At 35.7% G+C, this 14,591-nt stretch overlaps 2 protein-coding genes across 2 annotated transcripts in view; one reads left to right on the top strand and one right to left on the bottom strand.

Annotated features, from left to right (window-relative positions):
• Positions 1–103: 103 nt before the first annotated feature.
• On the bottom strand, positions 104–7,634 carry LOC127509338 (protein NLRC3-like). The gene is made up of 3 exons (XM_051887964.1): positions 7,496–7,634; positions 3,859–4,127; positions 104–1,922 (listed from the first exon to the last, which is right to left on the bottom strand). Exons 2-3 carry the CDS (start codon positions 4,115–4,117, stop codon positions 106–108), a joined length of 2,076 nt encoding a protein of 691 aa, XP_051743924.1. The 5' UTR covers positions 4,118–4,127; positions 7,496–7,634; the 3' UTR covers positions 104–105.
• Positions 7,635–13,193: 5,559 nt separating this feature from the next.
• Positions 13,194–14,591, top strand: part of LOC127509341 (nuclear factor 7, brain-like) — a 101,915-nt gene continuing 100,517 nt past the window's right edge. Inside the window, exon 1 of the mRNA XM_051887968.1 lies at positions 13,194–14,439. Within this exon, the coding sequence (XP_051743928.1) occupies positions 14,044–14,439 (396 nt within the window). The 5' untranslated portion in view covers positions 13,194–14,043. The remainder of the gene's footprint in view (positions 14,440–14,591) is intronic.

The raw sequence follows: 14,591 nt of genomic DNA, 5'->3' as shown, positions 1-14,591 counted from the left end.
ATTGTATTTATTCATACATTTATTGATACATTTATTCATTTTTTCTGAACAGTCTTGGCCAACAAGTTACCCATGTAAAATAAAGACCCAATTACAACAGGACTCTTACAGTGCTTTTCTTGTGTTTTTTATTACTGGCAGCAGTCTCATCACTGCTTCATCAGATCTTCTGTATTTCTGTAGTTCAAACATCTCTTGAGTCTCTTCTGACATCAGGAGCACAAACACCAGACCAGACCACTGAACAGAGGAGAGATTCTGTGCTGAAAGATTTCCTGAGCTCAGATTCTTCTGGATTTCCTCCACAAATCCTTCATCTTTCAGTTCACTCAGACAGTGGAAGAGATTGATGGTCCTCTCTACTGATTTCTCCTTCTCTATTTTCATTTTGATATAATCAGCTGTGTCTTTAACATTCTCTGTTTTGAGTTCCAGTCCTGGCAGTAGTTCTTTCAGGTCACTCTGATTGGACTCCAATGAGAGACCCAGAAGGAACCGGAGGAAAAGGTCCAGGTGTCCGTTCTTGCTGTCTAATGCCTTCTTGATGGCAGCCTTTTGAAGCTGAAACATTGGCTCCTCTTTGGAGAGTTTCTGCGTCATTTTATTCCAGGATTGAAGAAATGAGTTTACTTTCTTGTCTTTGTTCATAAAAAACACATAGACAGCAGCAAGGAATTCCTGGACGCTGAGATGTACGAAGCTGTAAACATTTCTGGCTGAAACGTTTTCCTCCTGAAACATCCGTGTGCATAACCCAGAATACACTGACCCTTCACTGACATCTAGTCCACATTCCTCAAGATCTTCTTTGTAGAAAATCAGATTTCCTTTCTTCAATTGTTGAAAGGCCAGTTTCCCAAGCTTCAGAATAATCTGATCAAAAGAGATCGCATTGACTTTAGCTTCAGGTACATCAGAGTATTTTTCCTCCATCTGTTGCTGCTGAGAAATTAAGAATTTTGTGTACATCCCTGTGAGAGTTGTTGGTGTTTTGTCATTGCTCTCTCGAGCCAGGAGAGGCTGAAGAACAGTGAGAGAGATCCAGCAGAAGACAGGGATGTGGCACATGATGTACAGACTCCTGGATTTTCTAATGTGACGGATGATGTTTCCAGCAACCTCAGGACTGCTGTTTTTGATAAAAAATTGCTCTTTCTGTTCATTATTAAATCCTCGCACTTCAGTCACCTGATCAATGTAGTGTCGAGGTATCAGACTGGCTGCTGCTGGTCTGGATGTGATCCAGACAAGAGCAGAGGGAACCAGGTGTCTCTTGATAAGGCTTGTAACTATCTTACTCACTGTTGTTTGTTTGTTAACATTTGTAAATCTGCCACCCTCTTTAAAGCTCAAAGGGAAGCGACATTCATCCAGCCCATCAAAGATGAATAAGACCTTACCGTCACCCTCAGGAAGAGAAGGCAGTTCCTTAGGATTATTAAAGAAGTGTTCATGAAGCAGTTTCATAAGACTGCAGTTCTCTGTAGTCAAATTTAGCTGACGGAACAGCAGAGGAAAAATGAAGGCTATATCCTGATTTTCTTTTCCTTCAACCCAGTCAAGGATGAATTTGTTGACAGAGATTGTTTTTCCTACCCCTGCGATCCCCATCGTCAGAACCTTTCTGTTTCGACGATCCTCATGGACTTTAAAAAGATTATTGCACTGAACTTGTGTGTTCTTGGCATCTAATTGTTTATGATTCATTTCCATCTTTCTCACCTCATGGTCATTTACTGTTCCTCCAGTCTCATTCTCCACTATGTATAGATCAGTGTAAATATCGTTCAGGTATTTCAGATGACCCGTCTCTGAATTACCAACCAGTATCTGCTCACAGTCTTGTTTTAATCTGCCCTTCAGGCTGAGACTGGCCTTTGTGTAATCATGAAGAGCAGCTTGACTGTAATCTGCAGTTGAGCCTTTTAAGAAAGAAGGGAAAAGACAAAGGTTATACTTTTTTACCTGGTCTGCAGTTACCATTACAAAATTAAGTACAGAAAATGTGTGATTAAAAATTGTTGCTATTTTATTTAAATTATTCATACTCATACTGCAATAGTGATTACACACACATCTCACACTGATTATGTTGAAGTCGACAACATATTTGATGATGGAAATGCCTTGACTAATTCCAGCTTGAATACAACTACTTTTAGTTTTAAAATTTCTGAATAACTTTCTTTTTATAATTCCTTCCAATGCATTTATTTGATTGCCACTATTGGACTCAACGTCAGGTCATGCTGACTAAAACTATTACAACTTATTAACCAAACCACTGACATCTAGCACACCAACAGAACATGAGACTGTATTAGCTCCAACAGTGGCAGATGTTGTCTTTTGGTTTTTGTTCTGCAATGTGCACAAGATCATTTTACTTATTTTTCAGTGCAGTTCATTAAATTCATTAAAACAGGAAACAAATAATTTGGGTAACACTTTATAATAACAGCATGCTATGAATCATTAGTGAAGCATTAGTAAATAGTTAATTCATCATTTATAAACAATTTTTGTGAGCTCATCTAAAGTGAGGACTATTTAAGCTTCGTAAAGCTTTTGCAAAGGAGATTTAAATGCTTGGATCTAGGTGTTTTTTTTGTTTGTTTTTTTGTTTGTTTGTTTTTTGATTAATAATATAATCACAACTAAAACAATTACAAAAGAATTTACAAAGTTATATATTACAATAATATATATCTGTAACAATTCTGTAATATGTTCTGTTTTTATCATAGTTTCAGTTTAGCGGACTTTTAGTTTGTTTCTATTCATATTCCCTTTTCTATTTAACAATAGAACAACAGAAGAGTCAAGTTTTAAATAGGAAAAATATTTAAAACTTGACTCTTATAGAGAAAAAACTCTTTGGCCATTTTTTTGAGCGAGAAGCTATTGGTCTCATCAGATTCAATGAACTATGCTAAGCTATGCTAAAAGTGGTACCGTCAGACCCGGAGATCGGCTGAATGGATTTGAAAATGGTAAAACTCAACTGTTTAACTCTAGGGGAGTTGGAAAATGATCCTATTTTCAAAAAAAGTGGAGTGTTCCTTTAAATGCTCGTGCTCCCCACCCCCAAGCTAGCGACTCTATTAAACATTGCATAAATAATACAGAAGTTCACACAGCTCTCAAAATGGATCTTTACAAACTGTTCGTGATGCAGCATATCAGATCACCTAAGTATGGCATGTATTTTGTGGATGTTTGCTAAAATTCGATTCTGAATGAGTTTGATAGTGTGCTGCACGCCTAACGGGGCTAAAGCTTAACACTGTTGGAGAGACTCGATAAGAATGAAGATGCATTTATGAATTATATAGACTGCAAGCTTTTTCAGTTTAAAATGAAAATCTGATCTCCGTGAATACAGTAAGAAACAATGGTAACTTTAACCACATTTAACAGTACATTAGCAACATGTTAATGAAACATTTAGAAAGACAATTTACAAATATCACTTAATATATCATTATATCATGGATCATGAACAGTTATTATCAATCCATCTGCCATTTTGGGGGCATAAATAATAATGATCCCGACTGTTATGTAACAGTCGGTATTATGTTGGGATTTGCCCTTTTTTCTGTGGTGTTTATCACACACGAGATTTACATATGAAGGAGGAAACAATGGTGTTTGAGGCTCATGGTATGTCATTTCCATGTACAGAACTATTATTATTCAACTATGCCAAGGTAAATACAATTTTCAATTCTATGGCACCTTTAAGATCAGCATGACTATGCTGGGCCACCAGCTAGACCAGCACTAACCAGCATAAACCATACTGGTTTATGCAGATTTTTTTCAGCAGGTCAGTCACAGTCAAGTAAACGTTACCTTGCTTGTGTTTGTTCTCCAGCTGCTCAGCCAGATTGTTATGGTTCATCTTTCTTAGGATCTCCACCATGATCTTCACAGCTTCTTCTGGCCCAAAATATGCCACCATCTTATCCACTGTTTCTAACCTATCTGCTTTCTCCATTTCATATTTTGATATACACTCATGATCATTTTTTAAGTGCCACTGAAACTCCTTTAGATCAGCTTCAACCAGTTCCTTCAGTGAGTTCAGAAGCAGCTTTTCAGCAGACGCCATCGCCCTTAACCTATTCACAACAAGACAAAAAGAAAAAGGTCTGAAGTAGTTTCACTGTTAAAATGTGGTGCGGGGCATTCAAACTGCGCTTTGACATTCAATCACTGGCGCTCGCTGCTCACATTTTGAATCAGTATTGCTAACGTTTCAATATTTTGGTGAATGTAAGTGAGCTATGCTTGCTCATTCATTATTCATATATGCTTATTCATATATTATTTTAAATTGTAACTTTGGCAGCTAATCATACAATTGATATTACCAGAGCACTGAGCAGCTTAAAGCCAACAGAATTCTCGACTCACACAGTTGTTCCATGGACAGAGCAAGAACAACATAAATGTACAAAATGCACACAGTTCAGTTAAATGGTAAAGCTTGCCCTCTTTAAAAAATACAGTTAAACTAAATGTACAAAGCAAATGTTATATGAAGCTGAAATAACCTAAACATTAGCAACAACAACGGTGAAATGAGATCACATGATTTATCCGTCAATCATGCACGTAAAATAGTGGTTTGTTCCCGGCGCATTTTCGGTAAAATAAAAAAAAAAGAGGATTTTATTTAACATTTTAACCCTTAACATGTTATTCTTAACACAGAGTAATACAGAAAATATATTGTTATAAAAGTCTATGATTTTTGACAGGCAACGTCGATTAGCATTGCATTATAGATATACATTATTCTTATGAAAATACCCGAGATGGCTTGAAGTTTTTAGTACTCTTTCGACCACTGACAAGATGTAATATAAGTCCCCAAAATGTCTCTGTGAAGTTTCAGCTCAAAATACCCCAATGATCATTATGTCATCCACTAAAAGCCTGTTTTTGAGTGAAAACAAAAACTTTCTGTCTTTAAATGCAAATTAGCTGCTGCTTGAAGTGGGTGGTGCTTGTGCCTGGGATACTCTGCCAACAACAAATAAAACATCTTTTTGGTTTTCAGTATCATCTCAATTATGTCATAATGAAATGTTTGTTCTATGTATTTGTTTAAAAAGTCGACTTTTTTGCATGAACTGGCAAAAACATACAAAGTTCACATAAACACAGTCTTTGAACATAATCAGCTGGGTAAGAAATCCCATGTATATCAGTATATTAGGTCTGTGAAACAGTGTCTCTTAGACATGGCAACATACGGTAACACTTTAGATTACAGCCCGGAAAGTACTGCATAATTAAAACTAATTTACAGCGTACCATTCAGTAATTATAGTGTACCTATAAAGTATGTACATGTAGGTATAAGGGAACAATATGTAAAGTTTGGGAAATAAAGGGGTAACAACCAGGAAAATTAACAAATTATTTATACTGTAAGTATTTTAGAACTAAGGGGTACTTATTTTACTATTATGATAGAAAACATTTTTATGTTTGGGAGCAATTTAGCGAGAACATATACTGCATAGCTTTTTGTAATTATAGTGTATATATATATATATATATATATATATATATATATATATATAGCAAAAGTGCAGCTGTTTCAGATTGGGCTTATGTAATATATATATATATACACTATATTGGGACACCCCTCCAAATCATTGAATTCAGGTGTTCCAATCACTTCCATGGCCACAGGTGTATAAAATCAAGCACCTAGGCATGCAGACTGCTTCTACAAACATTTGTGAAAGAATGGGTCGGTTTGGCGGTTGCCAGGAGAACGGTACTTGTCTGACTACATTGTGCCAAGTGTAAAGTTTGGTGGAGGGGGGATTATGGTGTGGGGTTGTTTTTCAGGGGTTGGGTTTGGCCCCTTAGTTCCAGTGAAAGGAACTCTTAATGCTTCAGCATACCAAGACATTTTGGACAATTTCATGCTCCTAACTTTGTGGGAACAGTTTGGGGATGGCCCCTTCCTGTTCCAACATGACTGTGCACCAGTGCACAAAGCAAGGCCCATAAAGACATGGATGAGCAAGTTTGGTGTGGAGGAACTTGACTGGCCTGCACAGAGTCCTGACCTCAACCCGACTGAACACCTTTGGGATGAATTAGAGCGGGGCCTTCTCGTCCAACATCAGTGCCTGACCTCACAAATGCGCTTCTAGAAGAATGGTCAAAAAATCCCATAAACACACTTAAACCTTGTGGAAAGCCTTCCCAGAAGAGCTGAAGCTGTAATAGCTGCAAAGGGTGGGCCAACTTCATATTAAACCCTACAGATTAAGAATGGGATGTCATTAAAGTTCATGTACACGTAAAGGCAGGCGTCCAAAAACGTTTGGCAATATAGTGTGTGTATATATATTTTTTTTAAATACTGGGGAAATATTGTTTCATGTAGATACAGGGTAAATACAATCACTGACTCTGAAATCTTTATTTGATACAACTTAATTCAAAACATATTTGCAACACTTCTTATTCATTTATTTATTTATTTATTTATTTTTATCAATATCAACTTTTCATTTCACATACTGAAGTCCTGACAGAAAGTAGCACGTTTTGTCCCTTTCTTTGTTTCTCATGCTTGTCTTCTTACTCGTTCTCTTCTTACTCTTCTTATTTTTCATTCTTTCCACTGAAGAATCTTAAGAAGGGATCCCATGTATTTTGCTATTCTGTATTATGTATTAAAAGAAAATAGAGTTCACCTAGAAATATTCACCACCGGCCTCGCTCCGTTCTCATGCCATTTAACCCACCTTGCTAAACACAGAGGAATACTGTGACATGTTCATTCCAGAAGAAAACTCAAGACTGCAATGGAGGTGTTTCATTAAGTTCAGAAACAGTGTGACATGTGATATAGAGAATAACTCCTGCTGGAGTGACCAAGGGCTTTATAACTTTGAAGAGCTTTTTCATGCACAACCAGCAACATTACACACACTAAAGAAAGTTGAACATGTAAAAAAGTAGAACAGGAGCTATTTAAACAGTCTGTAATTCCTCACCCAAGAGTCACACACAACAAACACTGACACACAAAAGCAGGGAGACAAACGTCAACAAGTTCAAACTGAGATCAGATGCGCAAGCCGAGGTTTGACACAGAATATGCAACTGTGGACAGACATATTCATAATTATGAATATATACGCTCACATGATCTAAATTAATGAGTTGAAATAAAGGATGGTAGAAGAATGTATTTATGAAAAGAGAACAGAGATACAGTCTGAGTTGAGAGATATATGAGGCATCAGATAGCCATGTCTTATATCTGATAAAATTACTTGAAAAGATCAAATAAATGCTTTGAGTTTTGTTAGTAAAAAAAAAACAAAAAAAAACACAATGTGTTAAAAAACAAAATGTGTATACACAATGTGTCAGTGCTGTTTGATAAGTCTACATGATACTTTAAAATCTATATCTGTCAGTATTTTATGAAGTATTATTTACTAACCATGGATAATGATGATGTAGATTGTAGATGTTTCTTGTTCCTCCACTGAACTTGTGTCTTGAGCAGAAGTTATTTTGAAACTCCTTTCAACTCTGCATTTTCATAAAGGACAGTGGAGACGGACATTTTCAGACATGTTAAACTGATCTGTTGAACCTTTTCCTGAAAACTAATAGAACCAGTTTTTCAAAAGGACATGTGACATAAGCATGAAACTATGTGGAGAATCATGTCTTGCGAAATTGCGGGTAAAAAGAGACCAACAACATTGAAAAATACAGTAATCAGGACATGATGGGCAGTATTTTAATGTATTAAAATGTGCATTTAATTACATCCTCAATTACTTTTTACAAATTGTTTTGTAATTAGCATTTTACCGGATAAAAAATAATCAGATGTAATTTGTAATTAAATACTTACAAATTTTTTTATTTTGTAAAATACGTAAATGTAATTTTATTCTCAAATAATGCAAGATAAAATAATTCTTTTATTTACTGTGAACTTTTTAAGATCTCTATTTAACCATTTCTTGCTTTTTTTTGTATTATTGTAAGGGAAGAGATGACTGTTTATTATCGGTCAGGTTATTTCCAAACTGTCTGACTATTTTTGATTTTCAGTTGATGCTGTTGGTTAATATTTAACTGCAGTTCTGACTTTCCCTTATCTGTCGTTCTACACGACAATGCAAGGTTCTGAAGTCTGACTGCTTGCAGGAAGAAACTGTTTTTGAGTCTGGATGTTCTTGCCTTGATCTTCCCAGGGGCTTAAACCAGATCTGGGAAGGGTGAGCGGAGTCCTTCATGATGGAGGTTAACTTTATCACACACCTAGTGTTCAAGGTCTGTTATGTCCTACATGAAATTAAAGGAACACTCCACTTTTTTTGAAAATAGGCTCATTTTCCAACTCCCCTAGAGTTAAACAGTTGAGTTTTACCGTTTTCGAATCCATTTAGCTGATCTCCGGGTCTGACGGTACCACTTTTAGCATAGCTTAGCATAGTTCATTGAATCTGATTAGACCGTTAGCATCTCACTCAAAAATGACCAAAGAGTTTCGATATTTTTCCCATTTAAAACTTGACTCTTCTGTAGTTACATTGTGTACTATGACCGACGGAAAATGAAAAGTTGCGATTTTCTAGGCCAATATGGCTAGGAACTATACTCTCATCCGGCGTAATAATCAAGGAACTTTGCTGCCATGGGTGCAGCAGGCGCAATGATATTACGCAGCGCCTGTGACCCCCTGCTTGCACAGGGAGCGTGCCTTGCAACCATGGAGACATTTGTGAGAGACGCTGCATAATATCATTGCGCCTGCTGCACCCATGGTACGGCAGCAAAGTTCCTTGACTATTACGCCAGAATGAGAGTATAGTTTCCTAGCCATATCGGCTTAGAAAATCGCAACTTTTCTTTTTCCGTCGGTCTTAGTACACGACGTAACTACAGAAGAGTCAAGTTTTAAATAGGAACAATATCGAAACTCTTTGGTCATTTTTGAGAGAGATGCTAACGGTCTAATCAGATTCAATGAACTATGCTAAGCTATGCTAAAAGTGGTACCGCCAGACCCGGAGATCGGCTGAATGGATTCGAAAACGGTAAAACTCAACTGTTTAACTCTAGGGGAGTTGGAAAATGTGCCTATATTTTCAAAAAAAGTGGAGTGTTCCTTTAAACAGTTGGGAGCAAATCAGATGTGTAACAGTATATTACATCTGTGCATTTCTTCTTAAAGGGATGGCAGCCTTATTAATATAAATCCAAAACAACAATAACAGAATATCACTTACTGCTCTTGACTGAATCACTTTTGTATCTTTAACATGAATCAGTTCATTAGCAGGTTAAAGGAGGAACCTTGGATCCCTACTTGCTGGAATGAACTTTTGAAGTACTCTCTCACACTCTGAGGAAGGCTGAAGGCCTAAATCAGAAGTCAGAAAGAGCTTTATTGCCACACTGTAAAAAAAGGTATTTTCTTTAACTTAATTTTGAGTTATCATTTTGCACTGACTCAGTTAAGTTGCGTTTACTTAAAATATTAAGTATTTTCAACTTGACAGATTTACTTATGTAAACTTACAGTTCAACAGTTTTCAGTATCAAAGTTCATGTTCATGTAACCTAGTTTGGCTTATTTTATTAATTCAACCAATTAAATAATTTTTTTTTAATTCTTCTTTTGTTAAAGGTGCAATATGTAATATTTTCTGTTCGCTAGAGGTCACTAGAGGCCTATTCAAAACAAAGGTGTAGCTTGATGACGCCAAGTTTGAGCGCGGAATCTTGGGACATGTGGTCTTCACCTCACAGCAGGTGGAAATATCGGAATAGGACTCGGGAACAAATCATGTTCATGGATGCGATTATTTACGTTACTGTAGTATGAAGCAGAGCAGGACCGAGTGTTGTGGGAGCTGAACAGGGCCGCTGGAGCGATTGCGCAACACAAGCCGCGAGCAATGGAGCTTTTATTATACCACAGTCGCCGGCGCTGCTTCCGCTTTTCCGGTCATGAGTATGAGGTAACGCAGCTCTGTTTATTATATTAGATACATTTGAGAGTGTTGAAAATTATGTTATAACGTTACTCTGTGCGTTCGCTCGGTGGCTGCTGTGAGACACTTGTTACACACTGCAGTAAGTTAGATCGATTTTAGAAAATCATATTAAATGCTGGATGGCTTGTGTTGATAAATGGCATGCAATTCATTTTAAAATGTATTGTATGATGGAGAAAATGCTGTATTACTGTTACTAAAAATGAAGCTGCATCTGATTATGCTATGTTAGCTGCTTCACAAAATAGTGTTTTTCTCTAAGGCATGGTAAAGAATGGCACTTCCAAAAAATCAAGAAAATTAGATTTAAACAATACGACTAAATGTGTTGAGCTATATAACAACGATTAGTTTTCTGTCTATAAATATATCAAAACAGTTGTTCCCTTGTCTATTAAAATGTGTAATATAAATAGCTTCTTTGGTGTTTCCATGGTTTCTACAAAATAAAACCGGAAACCGAGGGTAACGCGGGTATGACGCAATTGACAGGCGACTCCTCACACGTCCCGGAGCCTTGGTTAAAACTGCAATTTTCTCATGATTTACAAATAGTTGGAAACATTTGGGATATTGTAAGTACTCAAGTGAACAAAATATATAACACTGGCCTAGTGGTTTTTGGATATTTTACTGCAAAAATCTTACATATTGCATATATTGTAAATAATCCTTCTATTTCAAACGTTTCAACCATGTTTCGGTTGAGAACTTTATCTAAATTCATTTCTACTGCAAATAATAACTGATCTGATTTCAGCCACTGAAACATCAACTGCAAATCAAATCAATTAAATCTCTCAAGATCTCAGCAGAGGATGATTAAACAACTCCAAAAACAACTTTACCAGCTTCACCTATTACAGGCCAGTTTGCCTTTATTTCTTTCATAAGTTGTTAAAGAGAATTTACAGAGGTTTAGCTCTAATTAATGCTAATTTTTTTATCGAAATTTTTTTGTTTGAAGTCACCATTAAAGCATTTGCTTTAGTTGAGCGCTTGACCCTTGGCTTTTCTTAAATGACTTCTTTGCATCAATTGCAACAGGGTTTCATTAAGAACACTTGTGCTTTGATAATGTAGATCAGCTGAAGTTTTCTGGTTTTTATGTCATTCAAATGCTTGTTGTACAATGATTTGCTTCTGCTTTTTCAGTTTGACAATTTAATTGGTTGGATTAACTTATTTAAAATCTCTTTACTGTACCACTCTTTACTTTCACTTCACTGCTCACTGTTCGAAATGGCGCCTTGAAAATGTCACACACAATAAACACACGTGACTGACAAAGACCAATCGTAAATCGAATTGAATTGTGTTATATTCAATATTATTAGTTAATCTATGGATTTGAACATAGGACAAGTCACTGACAACATTAAACTTTTTAAAAGGTTTATTTATTGAGTGTTACTGGATATTGAACTTGGTAACACTCTCCCTGTTCCCATGGCTAGCATAATGCTAACAGTGTAGGAAATCATGAGAAGATGAAGTTCTTTGGGTGTGATAGTGTTGTACTGTGGAACAGACACATCCACTGCTGATAAAGTAGAATAGACCATAGACTGTAAAAAAAAAAAAAAAAAAAAACCTTAAAAACAATTTTTAACTGTTGAACTACAGCCTCTCAAATTGCCTGCAGAAACCTTCACTTCGTTGGTAAAATGTGTTAACTATATTTTTTGTTCTTCTAATTTCTTCTATTATTTAAATATGTGAAAAGTGTACTTTTTCTGTGGAAAAACGCTATTAAAGCGCTTTTGATTCTGTATTATCTAGCGCCAGCAGATAGCTATTTTAGCTATTGCAGACACTATTTTAACTATTTTAACACTTTCTAATTGGCAATTTGTTATATAGGCCTATATTGTTTTTGTTTTTGGATTACAACTGCACCAAAAACTAATTGATCAAAGTAGTTATTTCCCTCTGTGATCAGTGTGAAATGAGATGTGCTCTGTGTATCCAACAGGGGGCAGCAATTGATCATGCTTAAATTACTGATTTACAGAATGAAGTGCACCAGTCATATGGACTAATTTTATAAATGAGGCATTTATTGGAGCTCAACAGCCTCATAGAGCTAATTTCCCTTCATTACTTTTCACTTTTCATTCTATGCAAACTGTTCAACAGAAGAAAGAAAGTCATATTTGGAACAACATGAATGAGTAAATTATAACAGGATTATTTAATTGAAAAACAGCCTGGCCCACTCAGTTAGATTTCACTGGTCGGGCTGGTCTACTTTGATGGTTTTAAAGGGGGTTTTAGTCACTTTTTCTGCTGCCCAACCAGTAAAATCAGCAATCCCAGGATGTGTTTTACCAGGATGATTGTCTAATTGATCGCAAATTAAATTGGCCATTGGGAAAATGTCTAATATAGGATAGGCCTAATAGTTATTTATAAATCAATTAAATCATAGAAGGTCTACATTTTGTGCCTCATTGTGGTTTTACCACAAACTCACTGCAGAAGTCAGACTCGTATGATAATAATCCTGTTGAGGTGAATCTCTGTAGGTGCTTGAGCATATATAATACGAAAATTAAACTATATATTCATTCTTGTTCCATCACAAGATGTGTCTGCACATCTTCTTTGTTCTTCTTTTCATTATTTTCACTGGAGGTGCAGAAAACATATACATATTGAAGATTTTGATATTGATATTGAGACTAAAGATAAATGCAGATTTGCTGTTTGCAATGTATATTTCCTAAAATACTAGGAAAGTACTTTTATCAACATCAAGATTTTAAAACAAATTTGATATAAAAACATGTCTTTAAAGTCTTGTAACTCTTTTTTCACCATTTATACTCTTTTTTTCTCTTCTAGTTAATTTTAAATCTTGCATTGTGACAAATTAATTATTATTAATTTCAATTAATAAGAGGTCTTAAATGTGTTTAAGAATAAATATAAAATAATTGCATTAAATATTTTGAAGTATAGTATGCCATACCAAACAACATGTCATGTACATGTACATGACTTCCTCAAAGTATTTTAATTAGTTACCGATTTAGTTACATTACTTCCCCTGCAGATGTGCCAACTCTGCTTCAGTTTCAAAAGTACTCTATACTAATATACTTCTAAACGATGACAATTTTTTTTTTTTTTTTTTTTTTTTTATATCAGTGTCTCTTTAGATAAGTTTTACCTATTCAATGAATAAAAAGTTTGAAAAGCTTGATTAGGCTTTTCACTGGATATACCTTTTTACTCTTACTCAAGTAATTATTAAAATTATTACTATAATTATTATTTAATTATTATAAGTAATTATTTCTGTAAGTGCCATGTATTTTACTTGAGTACAGTTTTTTGTTTCTTGACCCACCTCATATCTTCAGACACTGGCGATCAGCACAATAAGCAGACGTGTTTATCACTGGAACTTCAGCATGTGAAACATTTCAGAATCATTTTGACAGAGATTTGTTCATGATAGACCCTGGAGAATCTCTTTGACAAAGGAGTAATAAAGCGTCTTTAAGTGTTTTTATGATCAATATTTGTGTTTTTCATTCTTTTGTGTTTGATTCGATTTTTTTTTTTTTTTTTTTTTTTTTTTAGGATTATACTTGAGAATGTTTCAATGCAAGCTAAGTTTGAATGCATTTTGTTAAAATTTAACATGAAGAAATCCAGATGTTGTTTTTGACCTGTTTAAACACACCCAAATTCGATCAGAAACTCCACCCTCTTTCAACACTTACCAGGATAAGACTGAGTTATTTCTCCTTTCTGTCATACTGACTCCCTTCTCTTGTGATAAAAGCAAAAAAGAATCAGCGATCAATGAAGAATGATGAGGAAATTTTGAAGAAGTATTTTTGAGAAATTTGTTTCTTAACAGACAGCAGAACTTTGTGATTCTCTTGCTTATTATTTCGGAAACCATTGTTCAGAAAGTTAAAGTCAAGTTTAGATTGCTGGAGCTCAAACAGTGAAAATGGCTTCACTATCTGAAGATGATTTTTCTTGTCCCGTGTGTTGTGACATTTTCAGGGATCCTGTTGTTTTATCATGTAGTCACAGTTTCTGTAAAGAGTGTCTTCAACAGTTCTGGAGAACCAAGGAAACTCAGGAGTGTCCTCTCTGCAGGAGAAGATCCTCAAAACCTGATCCTCCATGTAATTTTGCATTAAAAAACTTGTGTGAGTCGTTCCTGAAGGAGAGAAATGAGAGGCGTTCATCAGGATCTGAGGAGATCTGCAGTTTACACAGTGAGAAACTCAAACTCTTCTGTCTGGAGGACAAACAGCCTGTGTGTTTAGTGTGCAGAGATTCACAGAAACACATCAATCACACATTCAGACCCATCAGTGAAGTTGTTCCATCATATAAGGTAAGACAGATTTTAACATAGGGCTGCTCAGAGGGTCGCCTCATGGCGGTCCACAGTTAGAATTTCGACTGAACCAGTGTGTGTGTGTGTGTGTGTGTGTGTGTGTGTGTGTGTGTGTGTGTGTGTGTGTGTGTGTGTGTGTGTGAAGTTTG

The sequence above is a fragment of the Ctenopharyngodon idella genome, chromosome 3, assembly GCF_019924925.1.
Source record: "Ctenopharyngodon idella isolate HZGC_01 chromosome 3, HZGC01, whole genome shotgun sequence".
NCBI lineage: Eukaryota > Metazoa > Chordata > Actinopteri > Cypriniformes > Xenocyprididae > Ctenopharyngodon > Ctenopharyngodon idella.
The sequence above is the reverse complement of the archived record's forward strand: the minus strand, read 5'-3'. Positions and strand labels throughout refer to the sequence as shown.